This window comes from Sphaeramia orbicularis, chromosome 22 (genome assembly GCF_902148855.1).
Source record: "Sphaeramia orbicularis chromosome 22, fSphaOr1.1, whole genome shotgun sequence".
Taxonomy (NCBI): Eukaryota; Metazoa; Chordata; class Actinopteri; order Kurtiformes; family Apogonidae; genus Sphaeramia; species Sphaeramia orbicularis.
The window spans coordinates 45,071,713-45,098,849 of NC_043978.1; the positions used below are offsets into that span (position 1 = coordinate 45,071,713).

A 27,137-nucleotide genomic window follows, 5' to 3' on the forward strand; every position below is an offset into this window, starting at 1 on the left:
TGTTCTTTCAATACATAAAACACAAATACAGATGTCACAAGAAAGACAAGAATTTAATCTCGGAGCACCTGAAGGCTGGTGACCACAGCATGTCGTAAAATCAAACTTGTTTACTGTCAGTGGACGTTCTTCAGATTTAGGGTTTATTTCGGGAGTGGGCTCATGTTTTATTCCTGCAGAAGTTTGACCTCAATAAAATATAACTGCACATAACAGAAGAAGTAGCAAAGGAAAGTGGAGGTTTGAGCAGTGATAATAGATGTTTTTTATATATACAGGCAAGTTATGACATCATTATCAGTGTAAGATGGCAAATAAGAAAAATACACAGAAAAGCATTATTACTTTAGTTGGACCTCTAAGTAAAATACAGTTTCTCAGCTTTTAATTTTTTTGGCATTAGTTGCGTCTTATTTGGACATTCACAGGCTCTGTAGTGAACATGGAACACCATTATTTTATGCAACATTGATTGACCAATAGAACCCATGAAGTTTAACAAATGACACTAGTTATAGACTATTTTTATATTTAGTTAATGCTATATTTTACTAGAAAAATGACTTTGTCTTCGGTTTTTTTTGGTTTGATATAACAACCTTTGAATTTACTCTGACATTTTATGAAATTCTACACGAATATAACCCGGTTTTCACTGAAATATGCAGAGAATAATGTAGTAGATGGTGATAAATCACTTGGGAGTTGATAAATATAGAGGAAAAATTCATTTAGAAGTTGGCACAAAAATAGTTCCAGGTATCTAGGGATGAGTATAACAGTTAATAAAAATGTGTGATAGCCGTCCTCCTTAGGTTTGGAATTCGGTATCAAATGAGAACATATTTTTCAATACTCTAAGTCAGGGGTTCCCAAACAGGGGTACGTGTACCCCCAGGGGGTCCTTGTTATTTTTTGGGAAAAATACATAAAAAAAGGCATCAATGAGAATTAATGCTGAAATGGAAAACACAATAAATACATTCATATAATAGTTTTATTGTCAATCATCTTGTTTAAGCTTTGGTAACATTTTAAGAACATTTCTGTTTTATATTATTCAAATTGAGTTTATTTGAGAAGCTAAGTAATTATTTTTTGTTGATAAAAGGTTCATTCATTAATTAATGACCAATTTATTTGTTTTTCTTATCAATAAAAGAGGGCACTTTTCAGTTCATATTGTGCTCAAAATTTACTTTAAAAAAATGTATTTGTTTTTTTTTATATATTGCAGTTAAATATATGTTGTTTGTTTACAAAGTTTTGAAAATATAAACAGACACCTTTGGCACAGGATTTTTTTTTCAGTCAAACATGCTGAAGTCAGAGTTGGGGGTACTTGGCTAAAAAAGTAAATTTCAGGGGTTACTCCACTGTAAAAAGTTTGAGAACCACTGCTCTAAGTTATTTAAGACCATCAGTGCCGTAAAAATACTTACATTTGGTTCCCAGCATTATTGTATGGAAGAGAAATTTCTGTTATATATGCAAGATCTGGGATTTTTTTGTTTGTTTGTTTGTTTTTAATTGTGGTTGAAGTGGTTGTAATCTTTGTTCTGGAATATAGTTATCATACAAAGTAATCTGTTACAATGTACAAAAAACTAAAGTATCAAGTATGCAATTCTCATGTTTTAAAGCAGATCTTAATGTAGGTCATCTTAGTTACATTTCTGATGACATATCCTACATTTGCAGGGAAAAGTTAAAATGAATAAAGCCTTAAATGCACGCACTGATCCACTCGTCACAGCACTTAAAAAGCTCAGTCCGTCACTAAAAGGACACAGTGCTGTCCTTTTTACTTTACCTTTAGCCTGATCTCACTTACATTTTTCAGAACTCTTCACTCCTCACAGTCTTCATGAACTTTGAAATTATCAGAAAGGTTTCAATTACAACAGTCCCTTTAAACCTCTAACCACTGGATAGGATGCTCTGTAGTGAAAGCTGTAAAACATGAGCTGTTTTTGGTTAAATATATCTGGCCATAGACGAGGGGTTAATTGCGGGGGTTAACTATTCTTAGTGATCTCTTCTAGTCCACAGTAACCCAACCATTCCCAAATAGGTGGGTCACAGGAGATTTCTAGTAGTGTCACCAAAATAAAGCAAATAAATGAAGAGTAGATAGGATAGTTCGTCATATTCTGATAAAAGATAAATAACGTTGGACTTGGTGTGGAAGGCCAGCAACTAGTACCCTGTTTATTATACAGGAGTCTGTGAACTTTATTTTGTCTTGTTTTAGTGTTTTTGATGCACAAAACAACACTGTGATTCATCCTATTGTTGTTTCTGTTCAGAAAACGCTGTTGTACCTGTTCAGAATATCGATGTGATATGGAAATGGCAGGAAAAAATTGCCAGTCTATAGATATGGTTGTGAATTGGGTTACTGTGGTTTTGTTAATTTTTAGAGAGTTTGGGAAATACTAAAGCAAAAGTTTGAAAATCCATTGACTTGTTCATTTTATTGTTTATTTTGTTCATTTCCAGTCTTTTTGTCAATTTTATTTTTATTCTTCATTGTTTTGTTTATTGCGTTCATGTTCTAGATTATGTTGACAGTTTTTTCCTTATTTCGTTTATTTTCATTCATACTTTTTACTGATTTTATTGCTCACCAGTTTTCCTCAGCCCATCTTTCTCTCCTTTATTAACTCTGTAGTAAACTGTAATGATTGTTAGGTTTGGGTAGAGGTGTTTCAGAACATGGAACAGATTTAAGTCTGTTTTAGCAGATACACCAGAGGAGTCCATTATTGTCATGTTTAGAGCTGACGATTAATTGATTCAAACCAATTTAAAAGAATATTCATTTACAATTCTCCTGAATCGAAGCTTTGTTTTCTTAATTTCACTGCCGCTAAACATTGGTTCCACTGTTGTTTCACACGGACGCTTATTGTGACACACGTGGATCAAAACAAACAACATGGAGACAAGGACAAAAAGGCAGAAAATATGTCTATATGCTCACTTTTCTACATTGGATTCATCTCTTACTGCTTTAAACCTTTAAGCTTCAACACAATCATTAAAACTAATTAGCTTTATTTTAAGTTAAATGTTAGTTTGATCTTAAGTTTGTGAGTTTGTTGGATACTAATGTGTTGAAGACTGCAGTGCACATACTGTTTGTAGATGCAAGTTGACTTGTTTGTTGTTTATGTAGCCTGTTTATCGATATTTTTTTATATCCTTTTACTTTTATTCTTTTTGTGGTTGTTGTTTCAGCTGGTTCTGGAATAAAGGACAAGTTTTTGTCCTTTTCAGACATGTCTTTTTGACATCTTAACTATTTTTTCATCTATTTAAATATCGTTTAATAGAATCAAAGAAAATAATTCGTAGATTTAATTGATCACAAAAATCATCGACAGCTGCAGCTCTAAAAATGACAAACGTATGCAAACAATGTAGATTTTTGATTTACATTTAGAACAACTTATTCAACAGTTAAATAGAAAAATGCACTAGACCACTGTTTCCTCTGTTTCTGTGGTTTGTTCATTTAGTTTTACTTTGTGTCGTTTTACTCTTAGGTCCTGTATCTTTGCTCTGCACTGTAATGAACCTCCAATTTCTGCCCAGCTCCTCGCCTTTCTCAGAGTCTTCTGCATGACCGAGGGTAAGACGCTGGTCACACACACACATGCACACACACACACACACACACACACACACACACACACACACACACACAAATATCAGCACCACTGCATTTTCCAAAGCAGCCTCTGGGCCCTAAGCATGGGCACAGGGTCTAAAGCGAAGCACACCACGGTTTCTGACGCCGTCCTCGGAGACTGTCGCCAAGCGGCTGCTTCCTCTGCGCACCGGCAGTGGAGGGTAGAGGAGGAGAGGGAAGAGCAAGGCCTGTCCATTCCCGCGCTGGTTAATTGATCAAGGCAGGCCACCAGATGTGTGGAAGGAGCAATACACCAGGGGGGTTTGCAATATTCATCGCATGTATGCAGAACGGCACCGGTGTCATAAATCCCCAACCACACAAGGCCACATCCTCCTCTGTCAGAGGACTCATCTTCAGGACCCCGCTTGATATATTATTCACATTTTTTTGCTGCATGTTAATTTTTAAAACGGCCCCAATGCCTTTGGATGTGTGCGGGTGGGGTGGGGTGGGGGTATCATCACTTGTGTGTATGTGCGTCGACATTTCTTAACAGATGTGACATGATGGAATAGTGTGCGCACACAACCGGTGCGCTGCAGTCGGGCTCTTTCATCTTCTCATGTAACTAAGCCATGTTTAACTCGTCAGATCAAAGCCAGCAGGCGAAAGGCTTCATGAGGAAGCAAAGACCCGCTCATGACTTTTTAGACATTTGTGACATTTATTTAAGGAGCGATCTTTACTAAAACGGTGTTCAGGATTCAGCCAGACGGTGTGGGAGGTCAGGACCAGCTGGCTTTGCTCGTCTTTGACAGATGAAGTGGTGATAAGAAGAAACACTGATCGCAAAATAAAGGGACAGCGCCACTCCCTCACCCCACCCCCATCCATCCCTTATCAAGATCAGTGGTGGATTTTTTTTGTCAGTGAGAGGTACACACAAATTCTGGAGGTAAAATTTCAACAAATAGCCTATTTTATCAACAACTCACAGTATCTATACTGTTTTTACCTCATCAGCTGATAGGCCATGAGCTATTGTGAAGACGTCATTTAAGTCGTCATCCTCATCGTCCTTGTTGGCAGTTTCTGCAAATGTCTTCTCTGAAACTACTGGTTGGATTAATTTCAAAATTTAGGTGTACCTTCTGTGGGATAATGTCTACAAAGTTTGTTCACAGTTTTGAGATATTTAGATTTTTTAATTTGGTGAGTTTTTGAAATATTTAAAATGTGCCTGTACTTATAATGGTCCATATTTTGATGGTTTAAACATGGAAATGGTTACAGATATCAATACTATTACTGTTGAGCACTGAGAGGAAGTCATATATGGACTTTGATTTGGGTTCATGACCTTTGATCTGAAGTGACCTTGAAGGGTCAAACTCAAGGTCACCAATGTCTACATTTCAACAGTCTTCTTCTCCAAAACTACTGGTCGGATTAATTTTTTAAAAAAAAATTCTGTCACTTCCTTGGGACAGTGTCTACAAAGTTTGTTCACAGTTTTGAGAAATTTAGATTTTTGAATAATTGACAAATTTCTGAAATATTAAACATGTGCCTTTACTTATGATGGTCCATATTTTCATTTTCATTTCATTCACATGTTTATTTCAAACCTGCTACCACAATTTAACGCTTAACAGATGATAACTGGACAGACAATATACACATGGTTTGATGGTTTATAACATGGAAATGGTTACAGATATCAATATAGTTACTATTGATCACTGACAGGAAGTCATATATGGACTTTCATTTAATTAGTTGAGTTCTCCTCCAGTGAAAGTACCACCCACTTCTATTGGGAGACTGATCTCCTGGATCAGGACCACAGGACTCTATCATAGCAGCACAACCTGACAACCTCGCAAATTCAACTTACTGATTCTTGGTGGAACATGCTGGTCAGATACAGGGGCATTGGTCCTATTTTAATACGTGAAAAGTGGAAGGATCTTCTGCGAGTGCACTCTACCTCCACCCCTTCTTATAATTTTTGCCAAATTTCCAGGGGTTTGTCCTGAGCCCATGCCTGACTCTGCTACAATGTGTCTTGAAAATCACACACTAACATTTGTTTTCTTTCAGAGGAACTGAAAGATTATCTTCTGGGAGACGGTGCCATCAATAAGATTTTCACCTTGGGTAACAGCGAGTTCCCAGTCAGTTGGGAGAATGAGATCAAGTTGTGGACTTTCCTTGAGACTAGAGCTGCCCTGCTACTTAAAACCTATAAGACCACCTCAGAGGTGAGTTCACTGGAGTTAGGAATTTTGTGCTCTATTGATTCAGTGTGATTGGGAGATGCATTTTTAGGTGGAATGAAAAGTATGAATATTTGTCTTCCATCTTTTATTACATTTCTTATTTAGCTGCTAGATAGACAGATGTACTTTATTTATCCCAAACTGGGAAATTACAATGAAGCAGCAGTATGACACAATAAAAATAGAACACAAGAGCAAATAGAAATAAAAAAAATCCACCACAAGAGCAAACACTATACACTAAATATAGTAAATTACAAGTATAAAAAAATTGAGTAGAAAACCTGGATAATAACTGTAATGTAATGTGCCAAAATAAAACTGTAAGGCACAAAACAAGCTGTAATATTCAGAATGAGCAAAATGATATTTAAGTGCAAATGGGTTAATGACCAGAGACATCAGTTATTTTACAGTGAAATGGAAAATGACGAGAAGGATTTTCTTTATATGTTCGTTTATGTCAATCATGCGATACATAGCATTTTTGACTCTATCAAGCTTTTAACAGACAGACATGGGTCACTTTTATATTAATGATCCTTATGAATGTGTTGCACGACATAAGGGAAGTGTTTTATGAAGGCCACACTACACACCCACTTTAACAGTTCACATGCAAGAGGAAGTGAGAGAAGAAGTAAGCATTAGTCTACAGGACGACTGCTTTCGTTTATGCTTCTCATTGCAGTGTTGTAGCAGACACCATGTTTTTTTTTATTTACATTTACATGTTTTACTGATCTCTTCCATCCTCAATCCCAGTCACAGTGTTGTTTTATCAAACTCATTAAATTTAAGTTTTGTGTTGATGTTGACATATCCCAAACTTTTTGAATCCATGTATTATATAAAGGAGGTTCTGGTTTCATCCAGCTGATGATTATAGACTTTAAAGCAGTGGTGAATAATCTATTCAAGAGGCATTTATCTGCCCTTCTATCCAGACTTTTGGGTTTTTCTCCCAGTATTGCCACTGTGAGGTTTTGTGGGATGTTCATTTAAAAAAACCTCCTTCAGGGCATTGAAAACCTCCCTCCAAAACACACTTACCTCCACAGTTCCTGGAAAATATTTATTTTAGGAACATTTTGGTCCATATTATCTTACGTTCAGATGCAGCCGATAAACACAGTGGAGATCACCTCTGATTTGGGTTTATCCTTTCATTTATTTATCTTTTGCTCTGACGTATGTTTCTGATCTTCCACCAGGAGGACCGTTCCATGCTGGAGAAGCCCGATCTGTCCCTCCACTCCCGTGTCGCCATCCAGCTGCGACTGGCTGAGAAGCAGATCCTGGAGAAGGCATCGGCGAGCGGACGCTCCAAACGGATGCACTTCGAGAAGAAGCTGGAAGAGGAAGCTCCGTTACCCCGCTACGAGGAAAGCGACATCGCTTTGCTGGAGAACACTGACGCTGATGCAAAGCTCCCGATCATCCTGCGCAAACTGGAGGAGGTCGAGGAAGGCCAGGAGATCCAAGTAGAGGAGGACGGTCACCTCCTCAATGGGGAGAAGGCCATGTATGGGATGAATATGGAGGCTAACGGAGACCCGGTGCAGCAGGAAACTCAGGAGAAGGTCAGCAAAGATGTGAATTCAGCTTTGGACTCAGTTGGAAGTTCTAACGCAACCCAGAAAGGCCAAAGGGAAGCGGCCACCCTAAGTGCCAGTCGAACTGAAGATAATCCCAAAGAGAACGGTGAATAAATATATTCCACTTTCCGCCACAGCCCATGCTATTTATTTATTTTTGTGTCTCTTAAATGACTCAGAAATATAGAAGCCGAAAACAAAATTTTAATTAAAAGTCACAGAACTTTTATCGACTGTATGTTCATCCAGCGTGGCTTTGATTAGTTGTTCGCTGCTGAACTTGTTCTAAAATGCTGCCAGTGTGTCCCCAGCCTTCTATGCAGAGCAGTTTTTGGTTCATATAAGGGTTTATATTACAGTGAAGACGCAAACTGTTCGAGTCCTGAAGCATAGAAGAGAGTAAGGGAACTGGTTCCAGCAAACTGGGAAAAAAAAAGAAAAAAATAGCTAAATGAAATTAGGTGAATGTTATTTCCACAAAGCCAAAATCTCTCTGATCCCGTGAATTGGTTGGTTTATTACTGCAGTTTGTCTCCATATATGTCCAGTATGTTTTGAGTTGACAATCGTATTCTCTAGTGCGTTTTGAGGGGTGTGTTGCTGAGTTGAGATCGTCACTGCCCGCTTTGGTTTATGTTCCAGATAAAACCATTTCAGGCTGTGCAACGAAAGGAAACATAAAATGCTCCTGTTAGCCTGTGTGAAAAGTTACTTTAAAGTTGAAATCTGTTGAAGAATTTTTGTTTAATTTTGTTTGAAAATAAGTCTTTATGAATGTACTCAAAGTTGCAGTGATTATCTGTGGATGTCACGTAAAGGGAGTGATGACTGACGTAGTGTTGCCCCCGAGAAAGCCATATCTGTCACTGAGGAGCCAGTGAAACTGAAGAAGAGGATGATGATGATAGTTTATGTAAAATTTCCTGTTGGAAGCTTTTCTTTGAATGCCTTAAAATGAGGCAATTTCATCAAGATACCTTTTGTATAAAAACCGCAGAAGCACTGTCAGTTTGCTTGTTTGTTTGTTTTTTTTTTTTAAAGTCAAATGTAGGGGTGGCCCCAAAACCTGACCCTGTTCACCGATGAACTACTGATGATCAACGCATGGTGGAGGAGAAATGTTCAGTTTGGACTATTGGCTCCAATACGTTTATTAAAACTAAAATATAATCATCGCACCCTGAAATTCTACTATATAAACTTTGCATTGCAGAGCTGTTGTTATATACAGTAGGATGACTAGTCAGGGTCCACCTCCTAGTCTTTTTGTTTTGGTTTTTTTTATAGAACTTTCAATCACATTGGAAATTCTTTGTCACTGATTTCATTTTGCTAGAGCACCTGATCTTTTTTCAACTCCTTACATCAATGACTATGTTTACATGCACAATAATATTCTACTTTTATTCCAGGATATTCTATTTTGATACTCTGAATTAAGAACGTATTTGCCAAAATAAGTCCTGCAGGATAATGGCAATAATATCCCAGTTTTATGAGTATTCTTCAGAAATGTAAACAGCGCATTCAGATCATGAACATTAGACTCGATAAGATTAGAAAAATCTTTATTGTTATTGCACAAGCATACTACGTACACCATACAATGAAACTGGAGTCCTGCTCCCCACGGTGCAAAAGAAAAAGAAGGCACACGACAATAAAAACAACAAAATATACACAGGATAAAAACTGTGTGCCAAAATATGCATATGAACAAAAATAATCAAAGCAGGGTGTAAAATATATTGCTGGTGTAAAAAGAAAAGCAGCTAGTCATGATGTACTGATCAAACAAAAGTCCACATACATTTCTGGTCTGAAGATGAAACCCCAACTTTTCCCATAATGGAAGAGAATATTAACAAGTTTATTCACACATATCAAAGACTGGTGTTTAAAATGTAAAAAAAAAAAAAAAAAAAAAGAAACCTGGGTACATGCATCTCTATGTAAACAGCAATTCTAGTGGAATATTCATATTCATTAGTCACATAAACAGTTTAATAAGAGTTTGTCTTTTATATCAGAAGGGTAAAAATCCGAATATTTAGTATATGTAAACAAAGTCAGTGATACTATTACATTTACAACCAGAGAGAAATGTAATGTAAAGCTTAAGGAATAATTTGAACTTGAAAGCCTGGAACAAACTGGCATTTAGAACTTAAGCATCACTATTTTGTTTTCAAGACTGATATTATCTTAGTACACACACCGTAGGAGTGGTTTAGTAAAAGATGAGCCATACAGAAGTGGTACATAGATTATAGTCCATTTGAGGGATTGATACTCTTTTAACACTTCCTTCTGATCTGAACAATCACTTTCACTCTAGGAAAATGCATTTTTACACAAGTACACTTAATGCATTTGTTAAAACATAGCCTAATGTTGATGTTTTCATGTAATTAACACCAAATATGAATCTAGAGTGAACTTTTATTTTGAAACAAAGCAACGTAGCCTCGAACTATTTCTGAATTCCACACATGTACGTACGTATCTGGGGAAAGAGGACAGTTGTATTCTTTCAGCAAAGCGGGATGACACTCATTCTGCATATGTCCTGTGAGGTTGTCTTCCTGCTTTGAAAAAAAAAATATACACAAAAAAAAAACCTTCAGAGATGGCTTTGTTGCAGCTTATTAGCATTTTTCCTTCATCTTGCTTGTGCACACCTCAGATATCAAACAGGAAAAGAAGCTTGTTTGCAAACGTGATTGACAGCTTCTTCAGTGATCAGTTACCTTTTATTAAGTAGAGGCAGTTTTCTTTAGTGTGCAGACCGCGTGAGAACTAATGAGCTCGACAGCTTTAGCAGAATTTATTAAAAATATCTAATTACAGAGCATGCAGGGAAAACATATTCAAAACAAAGATTTACAGACAATGGGATATATATTTTTAATTATCATTTTCATGATTAGTGAAACACCTACAGATGTTGCTTAGTGCAGACGTCGCGTAGTTTTACTCTTAAAACCACATTTTTCATGCATCTTTCGACACAATATCATCATGAAACTGTTAAATATACTTCAAGGAATAGTTGAACATTTTGCTTTCTTTCGGAGAGAGTGAGATGAGCAGATAAATACTAAATTTTTGTCTGTATGTTAAGTTTGAAGCTAGAAATGGGAGCTGATTAGCCTAGCTTAAGAGAAGAGAAGTAAGTAGCCTGTATCCGTCTAAAGCAGAAAAATAAACTTTATATACTGACACGAAGAAGCTGGCGTCATTGTCACGTCAGGCTGTTAATTCTTCACACATTATATAAAAGAATATGACAAGTTTTCTTTTGAGTTTGTAGTTGATGCTAGCCTAGCTTGATGCTAAGCTATGCTAATATCCTGCCTTTAGCTGAAGGGACAAGGACTGTCGAAAGTGAACTTGTTTTTAAAAGTCCTATGTCATGTTTTTTTTTTTTGTTTTTTGTACTAACCATTCTAATCTTATTCATTTTATTTGGACCTTCTAATAAGTGGTCCGGTGGTCTATCTTTTTTGATTAACTTAACCTTATTTTAATGCTAATAGGTTTTGTCGTGTGCCATGTTGTGTTAATTTGCAGAATCTGATTTTTTAGCTTGTGTTCGCTAAATATAAGGTGAATTTTTCCTCACAAACAGCTCGACTGTAGTTGTGGTAGATAAGTTACAATAACAACGTAATTTTTTTTTAAGTTTACCTCCTTACTGTGTCTGTTAGCTAGCGTTTAGCATTAGCACACCCTTGACCCCTTATGCTAACTCAGCTCTGACGTTATGTACAAATGTGATCATTTTTAGCTCCAAAAATTAAACATCAGAACACTAAAACACAAACTGGGTACAAAAACTGGTATATTACACAGACAAGAGTCGTGTTGAACTTTTCTTCTAACTCTCGGAAAGAAAGCAAAAAGTATATTTTGAAGACGACAAATTACTTCTGTACGTTTATAGGACGGATCTGTTTTTTATTATATGGAAAAATAGCAATGAAGTGTCATGACTGTACCTCCCTGTGTTGATATTTGTTCTGAGAAATAACTGTTGGCTAAAAGATGATGGGACGGATTCGGTTCTGAAATTAAATTCAGCAACTCAAACTGTCAGACGGGGTCGCCCCTACTCGTACCATTTCACTCGTTGAGACTTGGTGGAGTCGTTCCTGTGTGAGTGTGGTCTGAACCGAAGGGAAGGTAGTGAATTATTACAGCCACGTTGTTCCCTCTGCAAGTGGTATGCATTCACATGACCAAAAGTAGAATGGCTTTTTCTGAGGTCAGATGTGTTTTTACCACAGTCTGTGACACGATGAGCTTGTTTTGTATCACGTTTGATGTGCCATTTGTCTTTCTGTGGCTAGAGCACTTTTTCCATCACAAATCTGTATTTTTTATGCAATCGTACTTTTACCAACCTTACTGGTAATGTTCAGTCTGTTTGCTGCTTTTCTAAAGACCTCTTTATCATAGTGTGTGTGTGTATATATATGAGTGTGTGAGTGTGTGTGTGAGTGTGAGCGGCTAGCTTTAACCATAGACTCAACACGTCCTATCCGGCTAAAAATGGACTCCTCACCATTTCAGAGTGCAGTAGTTTAGGGTTCTGTCAGCGTAACAACACCGAGAATGTACAGTCAAAGTTAAAGTTGATAGGGAAACTTGTCCTGAAGCTGCCAACATTCAAAAAGCCAGAGATTAAACTTCATCTCATTTCTAATTTCTTGTGTGGTGTCGTTCTTAAAGCTTCTTTCTTTGGATCAAAACATCTACTCCTTCAGAGACATAGGGTCACCGTGTGTATTATTCCTCTCTCTTATCCTTTTGTTGAGGGGAAAAAAGGGTTATTTAATGTATTTTCCCCTTCTTTGGCCCCTGGCCCTATTACGAATTTATAAAAGAAACATTATCTTGAATCATTTAATTCGGGGCAATTAAATTTTGAAGTACCCCATTCATTATTCATGGATGTCTAAGATAAAACCCCTTTAATCCTTGAATATATTATTATAATGGGCATTGGGGTGGGCAGCGGAGAGCGAGGCATGTCCAGTATTGTTAGTACTCGCTGTGTCAGTGCTGGGAGCAGGCCTGGGACCAGCACTCCCACGTAATCCTGCCATATGAATTATAAAGCGCCTTCCATATTAATATAGAATGGCAGCAGCCGCAGCCTGGCCCGGTTCACTGTGGGATAGCACCATTGTCATGCAAGTGTTTACCGGTGTCACAATGGAGATGCGTGGTGGTGGGGGGGGGGTCAGGTTAGAGTCAGGCCATTATCATTTTAAGACAGACTGAGCATGGAATTGAAGGTGATGGACTGACACGTGCATCGTTATCACGCTTCCTCCGTCTGCATTAACACGGGAAGAACTGACCTCGGCAGGAACTACTCCGAGGTCGTGCAGAAGTCGGTTTGAGCATGAAGAACCAGATTTCATCACCATATGTGTATTGTAGTCACACATTTTTAATTAACTGGAGAATGTATGAGCTACTGTCCGCTCCTCTAGTAGCTTCAATATTAACCTACTGGATATCTGTCAGGCAAGGCAAGGCAAGTTTATTTGTATAGCACATTTCAGCAACAAGGCAATTCAAGGTGCTTCACACAGGACATTGAAATACGACAGGGAAAAAGAAACACATTTAAAACATTATAAAAGAAACATGTAAAGGTGATTAAAAACAGCAAGTAAGAAAACAACACATAAAATCAAAAAAAATAAAAACATATTAAAGTAAGAGTTGCAGTGCAGAGTTTCAGAAGAGAATAAAATTTAAAAAGTCAAAAGCCTTTTAGTCAAAGGCAGCAGTGAACAGGTGAGTCTTTAACCTTGACTTAAAAGAACTCAGACTCTCAGCAGACCTGATATTTTCTGGTAGTTTGTTCCAGATATATGGAGCATAGAAACTGAACGCTGATTCTCCATGTTTAGTTCTGACTTTTGGAACACAGAGCAGACCTGCACCAGATGACCTGAGTGGTCTGGATGGTTCATACTGGACTAGAAGGTCTCTGATGTATTTTGGGCCTAAACCATTCAGCGCTTCATATGCTAGCAAGAGAATTTTAAAGTCTATTCTCTGAGAAACAGGGAGCCAGTGTAGAGACCTCAGAACTGGAGTGATGTGGTCCACTCTCTTGGTCTTAGTGAGGACTCGAGCAGCAGCATTCTGGATCAGCTTCAGTCATCGGATAGACTTTTTAGGCAGACCAGAGAAGATACTGTTATAGTAGTTAACTCGACTAAAGATAAATGCATGGACAAGTTTTTCAAGGTCCTGCTGTGACATCAGTTCTTTAATCCTAGAAATATTCTTGAGGTGATAGTAAGCTGACTTTGTAATTGTTTGTATATCTGTCAGGAGTTTTTTTCATCCTCCTTAGAAAATTAAATGTACACTCACAGTCAATGAAAACTTTGAGACCATATTTTTCCACATAATTTTTATTTTGAAACCCTAAACTGGATTTTTTTTCATATGAATCATTTGTTTAGGATATTGGCATACAGAAACAAAAATCTAAAGTTTAGAGAATAATTTCAAAACAAAAAACCTAACAATAGAAGATGGCACCTGCTAAACACAAAGTCACAACAATAGCGGTCCTGGTCTGCAGTTGTCTCTCTCTCTCACCCTGGATGTGGTCTATGGTCAACAGAGCCTGTGGTGTTGTGGTGTTCAACCAGGTTTGTGATCGTGGGTTGGGAACAGCCCATACATAGGCCTGGCTATATCACTGGAGCTCAAACCGGCCTCCACCATACCCAGTGCCTGGAGACATTGTCCATGTGAGAGACGTGGCATGATGCCGTTCACTGGACTAACAATGGTGGCCTTTTTTGGGCCTTTATATAGGCCTTCCAAACCAATCCTCAAATTGTGCAGATACCCACTGAGTATTGCTGAATGTGTATTTGGTCCACTTTTACAAAGAGACCAACCCATGTGCAATGAACCATGACAACATGACAACATGACAACTCATCATTATCTCAACTACCCGAGCACTAGGTCATCAATAAATCCACAGTGAATAATTACAACCCCCTACAAGTAGAAATATGCAGACATTTCTACCTCAAAGTTTCTATTGACTGTCAGTATATTACTGGAGTTTAGTGTCGAACAAATCTGGCACAAGTGGCTAAAACACATGAAATAGGGGTGTAACGGTGAACTCATTTGTACCAAAGTTATAATAGTTTTGGATTTTTCATTAAAGTTTAGTTTTATTTAGTTTTGACTTTTTTTTCTCTAATTCAGTTAGTTTTAATTCGTTTTTAGAGCAGGTTTGCTAGTTTTTATTAGTTTTCATTTTTTTTCTAAATGCTTAGTTTTAGTTTGGTTTTAGTATTAATTTTAGTTTTGTCGTATCTTTTGTCTTCTTCGCCATCAAAGTCAAATAAATCCCAGCCAGGACTCTGCTGCTTTCTCCCAAATTTAGTCTCCATGTTTCCAGGTAGAGTGGGGACCACAAGACGACTGGAAACCACAAGTGATGAGAAGTGACGGACCGTGAAGTACCGTGTGGTGCTGCTAGCTAAAATTGCTAGAGCGAAATAAATCACTTTCGTATCAATCTGACATTGACAAAGGCGAAAACGAAGGGAATTTTATCCATAATTTTTATCTGTTTTAGTTAGTTTTGTAAATACACAATACAGTTTCAGTTAGTTATCGTTTTTTTTCTTTTAATTATAGTTTTTATTTATTTCAGTTAACGAAAATGTTCTTTCAATTCTAGTTTTCGTCATTTCGTTAGTTTTCGTTAATGATAATAACCTTGGTTTGTACCGAATTGTTTTGGTTCGAGGCCTTTGATACAATACAGAGGCGGACCGAACAAATGCATGTAGCCAAGGTGAAGAACGCAAGCAGAACCCACGTGCAGGGTTTCCACTACATACATTCAGCAGTGGCGCCGCTGTTAAAAAAAAAACACAAACACTTTACTTTGAGGCTGGGGCACCAATAAGGGGGGGGGGGTGTAAACATGACAACAGAGAGTATAACAGAGGCACAGAAGCCGGGTTGGATGGTTGAAGCATGTTAAGTTTTTCAATAAACCAACAAAGTGGAGGTGCTGCTGGGTCTTCTTGGTGATTATCCACTGGTGCTCTTTGGAAACTTGTGGTGTGTCTTACATTTGGAGTCAAAAAAATCCACATAAGCATACAAGATTTCAAAAAATATTCCAAGGCACACTATAGGATTTTTGTAAAAATAAAATGCCTTTATTACTCCATGGCAATCTTTTAAAATACAGCCAACGTGTTGCAACCTCTGGTCTTCACCAGGGCTTTTTTCACCATGTTAAGTTTTCACTTTTGGTTTTCGGTAGTTATAGAGTACACCCCCATAGCCCCCCCCCCCCCCCCCCCACTGTTCTCTTTTACTGTACCGAAAATGTATCGAACTGAAGACCCCAGTATCGAAAACGTACAGAATTGAAATTTTTCTGTACCATTACACCCCTAACATGAAATACAGTTAAAAAAAAAAAAAATCCATGAGGTCTTTGTTTTTTTTCATCCTCCTTAAAAATTAAATATATTCCTGGAATTTAGTGTCTAAGAAATCTGCCAAAGTGGTTAAAACACATGAAATGCATTAAAAATATCCACTATCAATGCATCACAATCTGTTTAGACAATTTTCTCAGTTACTGGCAAATAAAGTTATTGATTGTCTTTTTTAGTGTAGTGTCCTGGATTGTATTGGTTTTTTTTAATTACTATTGTGACCTTGATCTTTGACTACAAAAATCTAATCCAATCATTCTTGAACTCTAAGGTAAAATATGTGCCAAAAAAAACAAAACAAAACTCAAGGCTTAAAAGTAAAGTTGACCTTTGACCTTCTGGACACACAAACATCATCACTTCTTTTATTTCATTATATATTTGCCTGAAATTCTCCTCGCAGTTGCATCTTTTTTTTTTTTTTTTTGGTACATATTTGATGGAACTTACTCAAGCCTTTTCAAAGATGTTTCATTTTAAGTGTAATAGGGTTTGTTAAACATACATGGATTTTTCATGAAAACTACAACAGATGTCCATCTATTAATTATGTTATGTTTCCCTATAACAAATCTCTGCTGTTTACATTGTGAAATGGTTCAACACCTTTATTCACCATCAAGGGGGAGATTGAGGACCATTATAGAGCTGGACATCAGTGAAAAGTCAACACTAATCCGACTGTACAACCTTACACTGATGTTACTGTAGATACGACTGGAAGATATATGGTTTCTTTACATTGTTCAGGTCAAGGCTGAATAGATCTCAACAATTTGACAAAGCCATCCCTGTACATACTGGAATGTAATACAGTAACAACTTGGTAAAAGTAAGAGAAAATATTTAACCCTTAAAGACTCACAACTATTTTTGCTGCACCTTCAGAAGGATTTTTTTTTTTGTTTTTTTTGTCTCGACCATTTATTGTAATATTACCCTCCACCTTTTGCATTTGTCAGGTATTTTCCTTTATTTAATTTACTGGTTTGTAGATGTTCATTCAAGCTCAGTGCATATTCAAAGGTTATTGCATGAAGCCAAGGAAAAAGAGACTTTTTTTTAACAAAATCTACCATTAACTGAACATAAACCGAGTGTGTCCATCCACTCTCATTGATCCAACTCCATGGGTTTTACTGGTGAATCAATGTTGTTTAGTTTAGTTTAGTTTAGTTTAGTTCAAATATGCAGCAAAACAAAATAATCCTACTTAGTCTTTACAAATGAAACAGATTATAAGAAAACAAAACAAAAAACAAAAGCCTGTAGCCTACATATACATGAAAACAAAGTATGACTTCATTTGTACGTTCAAAAAGGAGTGACAGGTCGTATAACTTAAAGATGTAGAAGATGACCATGTTTCCACGTTCACTATGGAGCCTCTGAACGTCCAAATGGGTCATATCTGATGACCATGAAAAGATGACAAAATGTATTTTACACCAATTATGTACATGGGTTCACATGATTAGTGGATCAGAAGTTCTTAAATATTTTACAGCAGTAGATGCTCTTGGTTGATAGTGAATGTTTGGTCTTGATGGGTGAATACTGGATTTATTTTTCTAGTGGGGCATGGAGACAGCCTGTTCATTTTCTCAGTTGCACTAATTTCGACTGTGAACAGTGGATATTACACTGAGAATGTATAAACTAGTCGGGATGGCAAGAACTGCAGTAGTTGAATCACACATCTGTCCACTGTCTTCTTCATCCCTTAAACTCTTCCATTCATGCTCTTGAAAAGCTGCACATCAGTAAGTCAACTCTAACCACACGTAGTGAGCTTTAATGTTTTAAAATGATTGTGGTTTAGCATGTTGTGCTTGTATGACAGGCCCAGCTGTCCACAAATAGGAAGTGTTAGCATAAAGGTTAACACAGTGCTACAGGTTGGCCTCTGAATAACTGATGTGGTTTAAAAAAAACCTCCAGTGATGATGAGGTCAAGTGTAAAACTGTACTTACAACTACAAATACAGCCAACAATAGCTGCTCTGTCAACGTCTGTCAGTGAAATCTACATTAGTGATATTGTTATGGGAAACTGTATCGAATGAATCCACGGCTACCAAAAATACTAACGATACATTTCAACGTACTGTATCACTCACTGAATCAAGTATGAAGCTCTTTATTTAAACACATCTGTATCATAGTATCAAGTTTTCGCCTTGAAACTACCAAACATAACATATTAATTTCACACCTTTACACATTTTATACTTAAAGTTGTGTATTACTTTCATCACCAATTTTTCATCAAATCTAGAAAACCCGAGTCATAGCCGAGGTATCACGAATCCGTAAGTCTTTCCATGATTACGCACCCAAATCGCTTCCCTAACAGTGAACAATTTCAAGTGTACTCCATCATAAGCAATCCACATGTTTACAAACAGAGCTGGTCAGCCACTCTGGCATTTTCGGAAATTTTTCACAGCATGCATTGTGGAAAGTGGAGCTCCACGCAGCTGCATTATGGCCGCAGCAGCAACAAACATGGAAACGGCTTTATTGCCTCTTCCTACTGCAGCTGCGTGGAGCTCCGCTTCCCACAAAGCGCGTTGCGACAAATTTCCGAAAATGCCCAAGAAACACTGCAATTTCAGCAACGAAATCCTTTTAGTTATTTTTTTTTTATTATCACTTTGTCACTTTCTTGGTCTCTTGTTTCAGTCAGTTCTCAACTTAGTGTTTGAAACCATGAGGGACCAGCAGGACTCACTACTCCCTCTAGTGGTCAAATACATTCACAGTAACACTGTGATTGTGAATAAATTCAGTTAACCTTTTCTGGCATGAATTATGAGAACCTTAGTCAATATTTTTTTCTTGAGTGATTTTATTCTTCTTTTAGGCATGAAAAAAAACAATGCAATTGAAATTTTTTATGAATGTATTTTTCATGGAGTTACAAAAATGTCTACTCAGCTGGACACAATGCATTTAATTTTTGAAGCAACGAAACATGTATTTAAAACCCATCATCATAAAGTGATGTAATGTATGAAAACTATGAAATAGAAACATTTTTAATGCTGCTAATGCTCATATTTGAACATACTCTAGTACTAGTTATTACTCACTTCACAGAGATATGAAAGAAAAATTGATTTACACTAAACCATATTACTGCAGATCAGGTTTATCAACAACAGCAAAGTTTCAGTAATGGTATGAATTGCAGTGTTTGGGATGATACATAAGCGTCCACTGTGTTGGCTGATATGCAACTAAAACAACAAAAAACAAGAAAATACAAGAGAACAGCTGTAGAATAACTGTCCACTGTAGTGATCACTATGCATAAAAGGGTTAATATCTCTGCAATACGTAGAGATAGAGATCTGACATAATATCACAACTCTGGATTTTAGCCAACTTTTAGGTCATTTTTGAGTAGCAATACAACATCTGTCTCCTTTAAAAACCATTGGACGAACCAAGAATCCCCAGGACAAGTCCAACTTTCTTTAAGTAACCACATAAATAAGCATGTCAGCTTAACTTCACTGCACAAACATCCCATGCCATTCCACAGCCGTCCCCTTCTCCCCAGAGCATGACTGACTATGATTCAATGCTCTCAGCAGCTCATAATGGAGGCGTACATTTATTATTGAAGAGGTGGGTGGGATGGAGGAGTTCCTGGCCTGGCGTGAGAGGTCTTCATCACAGAGGAAGTGAAGAATGAAGGGACACAAGACGGCTGGCAGCAAAGACAGCGTGAATAAAAAGATGGGTGATAGGATTAAGGAGGAGGAGGAGGAGGAGGAGTATGGCTTGCAGCTCATTTTGGTTGATGTTTAAATGGTAGTCGTTGTGAATTTTCATTGAATTTTCAAAAGATCATGGATAATACTAGCAGTTCCATCAAATAACTTATGTCAAGTACACGTGAGTACTAAGTCACTGCTCCGTCAGTCAGTCATGGTCAGTGTCATGTTTCCTCCTTCATGGGCTGTTCCAGCACCGGTAGTGATGCAGACTCATTGTATTGTCTGATTACCTGGTCTGTGATGGGCTGGACACTGACCCCGTGCAGCAGACACCAGTCTAAGATGACACATTATCGTCCAGTGCTGGGTTGCATCTCTAGGACAATGGTGGAGTACAAATCTTACAGCTGCACAAACAACAAGCGCAGAAATCCCAGAAATCCACTTAATCTGTCTCACATAGGGTGACAAGCCACATGTGGGACAAGGAGTGTGTTTGTGTGGGACAATGTGGGACACATAACCGTAATGCTGGAACAAAGTCTAGATTTTTAAACAATGTGCATCTTATTGTCGAGCTTATAAATATGAATAACAACAATTTGATGTAGTTGCACACAGTATGCATATTTAGCATATCAGATTTTCCCAGGATTATCTCTGGACCTGCTGCGGTGGTCCTGCCTCTCTCCTGCCTTCATCATCACCACTCACTTATCCTCAGCTGCCTCCATGTGTCTCCCCCTACTCCCCCCTTCTCCCCCAGTCTCTATCTCTATCACTCTCTCTTTCTTTACTCTCTCTCTTTAACCCCAACTGGTCAAGGCAGACGGCCATCCTCCAGGAGTCTGGGTCTGCTCCAGGTTTCTGCTGTTAAAGGGAAGTTTTTCCTCGCCACTGTCACCAGTCACAAGTGTTTGCTCCTGGAGGATTCTGTTGGGTTTCTGTAAATTGGCTTAGAGTCTGGTTTTGACCAACTCTATATAGAAAGTGTCATGAGATAACTTTTTTGTTGCAATCTGGCGCTATATAAATAAAATTTGATTGATTGAGTGATTTAATTGGTTTTCCCCTGTAAGTCACTTTGGAAAAAAGTGTCTGCCAAATGCATAAACATAAACATAAACATATTTTTGCACTGGGCATTTATTTTTTGCTTTTTTTCCACAGGTTTCAACAACTTTTTTTGCTTGTAAAAACAAAACAAAAAAATATCGACTTGTAAAAAGTCAAAAAGAAAACTCAAGTTTCAAATGTTGTAATTAAGTACTTTTAGAGAATCAGCATTTTTTTTTTTTTTTTATTTGAGTACATGTTCTCAACCCTCGAAGGTAAACTAATCTATGAGCAGTAAAACAAAAAAGGCAGAACTGACAACATTCTAACAGCTGTTTCCACTTCCAGTCAATCTAAAATTACTTGGACCAAAAACCTTGTGCATCCAAACACAGAACAGTCAAACATTTAGCATTTGAACACAGTAATAGAAATAGAAAAAGATAAAGTAAATATCCTGTGGAATTTTGTCAAAAAATAAATATCCACAAACATAACAAAAACATATTTGTCTCCTCAAGTCTCTCAGTTCAAACTCCAAACTTGAAAATAGTTAAAAGGGAATATGGATCAAATCTACCAAAACATAATATACATACAGTGTGTCGCTTCAGGTCATACTCGTCTCCGTGTGCGATGGAGAAATAAGTTTGACATAGTTCGCAGAATACCCTCTGTGAATCATCCCCCACCGCTTTCGCTGATGTCTTTTCTGTAGTTGTATCTTCTTTTTTTGCGCAGAGTTTCCATGATTTCCGCATATATTTGCATGCCGGTGTCTTAGGCTTTTCCCTTTGTTTTTTGTGTGTCAGTGGGCGGAGCTCAGGAGGACACAGGTGACAAGTTGATGGACTCCTGACCCCACGTGTATGTTGGTTGATTGACAGTGGACACAGCCAATGGTGATAGCGCTGTCTCCGTTATAAAATGAAAGTCATGTTTGGAGGAAGGCGACTGTCCTGCACTTTGGACAGACAGAGCCAATGAAATGCAGGACTTCGTCTCAATTTGCAGGACATGGAAAAAATGGTCATAATGCTGTGCAGTCCCACACAAAGCGGGACACCTGGTCACCCTAGTCTCACGAGTCACTTTTCCATTGGACATATGCACAAAACTTTATATATTTACTAAATGTTGAAGAAACACAAGTGTGTAATGTTGGTTTTTCCATTAAATCACAAATGCGATGATTTGTTTATTTATTATCATGAGCTAACATGAAAAGTCATTCCATAAACATCAGGACGAATATATATATCATATTGATTTACATTATGTATTACCCCTCTATCCTAACTTAAAAAATGATTTGGTTTCCTGGTGTGTCCACACATACCATGTCATGTTTCTTTTAAAACTCTTCTTATTTGCTTGTTGTAACATCCGTCAACATCCGTTTTTTTTGTTCACATGACTCTAGTTGCGGAAAAAGGTCTTTCCATTGCAGTTTTGTGAGATATACCAATTTCAATATGTCTGAAAAACCATCTCTTGCCAGCGCAAAAACTTTTCATCGAAAAATGACAGTTTTGGCGAAATTTTCGTTTTTCCATTACGCAAATTTTTATGCACAAGTTATATTTGCACAATTTTAGGGTCAATGGAAAAGCGCCTACTGACTGCTGCTTGTTTACTCACACTCATTACCTAGAGTCAATGATGGTACGTCGCTTCCATCACACGTAATTCTCGTAATAAAAAGGTCCTGTGTGGTGCATTTATGGCAATTCTACTGAATTTGCACCTCTCTTTCTTATAAATGATATTAATGTGGTAAGCATGACCAGTACAGGTAGACTTCAACATTTAAGCTGGAGAAACAATGTGACAACAACCACAGCGCTTATGAGGAAGGTAAGGCTGAGCTGATTATGGATAGATAAAGAGACATTCACTCCAGGGGGGCACATTATTACATTTATTACTTCTGATGATGATATGCAATGAGGCCAAATAAGAACCAGAAGAACTTCAAGCAGTGCAGTCATTGTCACTGTTTGCTGATAACATCTTATGAATACACAACAAACCTGTTTGACCAAGTTTGCAGGGAAGTTTCAGTGGGTACCACATCAACAACACAATTTAGGGATGTGTCAGTCTGGTTCTTTATCCAGTATAAACTAATCATGATAACATTTTAGATGTAACTCTGTGCTCCAGAGTTGATAACAATTACTTCCAGAATAATGAAAAATCCTCCATGAAACAGATAGTAGACCAAGAGGAGACATCAGTACATTTTTACACATGTAAAAATGGTAAGAAATGATTTTGTGTACTATCAATTTTTATAACACGGAGGTTTTATATGTATTAAATCATCTTAGCATGTAAAAGCCCATTCATGCTAAATGTTAAATACGTGCATGTATACAGATGAAGTATATTTCTTAGTTTTGTTTTTTTTATCATGCATATTTCTGTCCATCCTTTGGGAGCTTGCTGATGCGAATCCACAATTGGAGAAAGAAGAGCAGTAGTCACGGGTGTCCACACTAAGATTTGAAGACAATCATTTCCAGAAATGGTGGAACTTTTCAAAAACTGACTGTGTGAGTTGGTGAAAACCTACCAACATATTTCCGACATTAATAACACTTCTTTTGTCATTGCCATGTTTGTTACCTCCACCAAGGAGGTTATGTTTTTGTCAGCGCTGGTTTGTCTGTCTGTCTGTCTGTTTGTGTGCAAGATAACTCAAAAAGTTATGGATGGATTTGGATGAAAATTTCAGGAAATGTTGATACTGGCACAAGGAACAAATGATTAAATTTTGGTGGTGATTGGGGTTGGTGGGGGGGTGGGGGGGCCACAGGAGCCCACTGATCTGCCTTGGCGGAGGTCTGTGCTCTCCGAGTGCTTTTCTAGAAAAGACAGTGTACCATCACCAACTCACTCTCCGAGTGCTTCTAGTTATTATTGATTTCCTTCTTTGTCTTCATCTTCTTCTCTTAAAAAACTCTACACTTATGGCCCCTAGTGCGGCCCAAGATCTAGTCCAGGGGTGTCAAACATATGGCCCGGAGGCCAAAAGTGAGCCACCACATGATGCAATCTGGCCTGTGGGAGTCATTTTAGAAGTGCAAAGATTATGCTGGAAATATTAATTTTCAAGGGTATTCAGGGGCCATGTACATCTAAATGTGATATCATGTAAATAATAACATATTCGCCTAAATAAAAACAACTCCAAATTTTGGTCTGATGTGAAAAAAAGTACAATTACATTATGAAAATATTTACATTTACAAACTATCCTGTCACAATAATATGTGAATAATGCAAACAGATATAAGAAGTGAAGTGAAGAAAAAGAAGTGCAGAGTCAACCATATAATGCTTGTTACAAATCTGTTCTGCAGTTTTAGATCCACTGTGATCTGTAAACTGTGTTAATAATATATTGTGACATAATATTGTTGAAATTGCACTTATTTTTTCCAAAGATATTTCAGGGAGTACATGGTTGTTCAGGTTATTTGCAGTTTATAATGTAGGTCAAGGTCAAGTTTATTTAGAAAGCACATTTGAAACAATGCAAAGTGCTGTGCAAATCTACAGATACAAATGCAAGATATGCAAAAACGAGTAAAATAAGAATAAATACAAGATATACTAAAACATAAAATGTAATTTAACTTTCACACTGAAGCAAAGAAAAAAAATTGGGATTATTATGTATAGGTTATTATGTTATTATTTTACTGGTCCAGCCCATTTGAAGTCACATTGGGCTGTATGTGGCCCCTGACTAAAATGAGTTTGACACCCCTGATCTGGGTCAACAATCCATGATAACTCCTATTTATACAACAAAATGATCAGAGAGGGTGTCAGGCCTATGTCCTAGGTCCAAGACGAGGTGATGTGGAACGCAAGACATAATATATAAATACACCTAAACATGGAAATTGATATTATGGAGACTTTTATTGGGTCAACGAACCTCATATTCCTAAACTCATTCACTTACTGCTTCTGCAAAAGTGCAAAGGACTGCAAACTTTTAACTTAACAGCAGCTAATGTCAGACACACACCTGATGTAAACACACTAACATGGACAAACATAAGAAGAGAAGCTGGTAGATGCATTAGAACAGGGCTGTTTCTTACTATAGATGAATGTTTAGGGCCCCCAAGCCACCAGGGGGCCCCGAAGCTGCATGTTCAGCCTCATCTAAGGAAAATTAAAATGTCCTGTCTTTATCTGTAGCCATCTCATATGTTTATTAGATCCCTTATATACTTAAATAAATAAATAAATGTAGGATGTGAATAAAATAAACTGCAATGACTAGCTGTGGCTGGTGTTTCTGTGTCATTAATTAGTCATATTCGTCACACAGTTAGTGATGTAGCAGGCTGCCGACAGGTATGATGGGAATGATTGACAGTTACCCACCGACCATTTCAGTTAGTGAGAGTATTAAACAAAACAAACACAATAATGGCATCAAAAAGAAGTTATCTCAGCGGTTGTTGCATTTTCTTATTTAAAGTAAACATTTTTTATAAACACTCAAAATCTGCTTTATTTATTGACATAGGTATTTATTTATAGAGGATTGTCATTTTCCTTGTATTATAGTTGTTTTTTTTTTTTTTTTTTTTATCAGTTTAACTTACCTCAGTGGCTTAACTTAAGATGTTTAATTTTAACTGTAGCCTGTTTTGCTCATGAAGTGTAACAGATTTTGGCACCTTAGTAGACCATCTAAAGGGTTTAGGAATTTCTTCATCGTAGTTTGAGAAACTAGGGGCCCCTAAACAGCATCTTGCTTAGGGCCCCCATGAAGATAGGAACGGCCCTGCATTAGAAACTTGTTTGATAAGACTCTACACTATCAAACATAGGCTCTAAACGAACATATTGGCAGCATGATCTAATCCAATGACTAGAATCAACCTCTTTATATATATTTATATATATATATATATATATATATATATATATATATATATATATATGTATATAGATAGATATATATAGATATAGATATAGATATAGATATATACTCTTTTTACACCAGTGCAATGCATTTCCACTACAGCTGGTCGTCATAACAACACTGTGGAAACTATTTTGATGTCATCTGCTGTGCAAGTGCATCTATCAGTACGACAACAATGGAGGAATGTTAAATTTAAACTGTTAATTATAATTTTCAAAGTAAAACATTATATTATGATTCTTTTGGCGAGTATAATTATTTCAAATCTGTGATGGATTTATCCAGATAAAGCGTATTTACAAATTTTCTCTGGTGTTTTTAGAGATTGTCTGCTAGCTTATCTTGGTGTCTCATATCTCAACATGATGAGACACATCCATACTGACTCAGCTGATCTGAGGTCTGCGTGTGTTTAATGTCATATTTATGGTTTTGATAGTATCTGCTGGTCCCTGCTCACACTCAGTGGAAATGCCAAATAAACGTATTGAGCTGATGATATGTTCATGGAAAAGAATTACTTGTTCATTCAAATCCCAGAAACAAGCCACACACAGCAATACATGAAAAAGGGGTTAAAAAAAAAAGAAGTCATGTTTCACTTCTGTGGTTCATAAAATGTTGAAAAAATGAGTTGAAACAGAAGTATGGTAATATTCAGCATATCCACACTGAATGTAACATACATATTTATATTTACAAAAACCCCTCACTATGTATTTTTTGAAAAATAATAGTTTTATCTCAGTTCTAATAATGTCATTTCTTCTGAATATGTAAAATAATATGTTTCTGTCAATGGCAGGCTGCCTATTCTCCTCCCTTACTGAACAGTGGTTCTATGGTCTGCATATGAAGAAGGCGAATATCACACATCCCATAAGCCCTTGAGCATATATCACAGTAGTGGTAAACAGTCAGCATCTGTGATCCACGTACAGTTCGAGTAAAGTTCAGTTAATCTTCTCTTTTTAATGCATTTGAGTGCTTCTATGAAACTGGTCCTAAAAACAGGACATGGGAACTAAAAATTCAAACCAGATGTAGACTAATATTATGAAGCAAGTTTGGAAGCACTTTGGGTCTATTTTAAAAACAGATATTTACTGGGATAAAAGAGAAACTATTTTTCAGAAAAAACACATTTTTATATTATTTTACATTATATTTAATACAAAAATCTGCATGTAACACAAAAAAGGACACGAAAATTACATGCTATTATTTTCTTGAGTATCTCTTTATTCTCTCACAGGTACATTTTGGGAATTGAACTAATTATGCAAGGCAGAGTGTTTCACAAAAATGGCAGCTGTTGCAAAATCATTCGCGATTTACATGTGTTGAAATG

General features: G+C 37.1%; 1 protein-coding gene across 1 annotated transcript in view; it reads left to right on the forward strand.

Annotated features, from left to right (window-relative positions):
• Window positions 1–11,490, forward strand: part of setd3 (SET domain containing 3, actin histidine methyltransferase) — a 42,460-nt gene extending 30,970 nt beyond the window's left edge. The window contains exons 11-13 of the mRNA XM_030127727.1: window positions 3,552–3,637; window positions 5,744–5,904; window positions 7,137–11,490. Of these exons, the coding sequence (XP_029983587.1) occupies window positions 3,552–3,637; window positions 5,744–5,904; window positions 7,137–7,634 (745 nt within the window). The 3' untranslated portion in view covers window positions 7,635–11,490. The remainder of the gene's footprint in view (window positions 1–3,551; window positions 3,638–5,743; window positions 5,905–7,136) is intronic.
• Window positions 11,491–27,137: the final 15,647 nt, after the last annotated feature.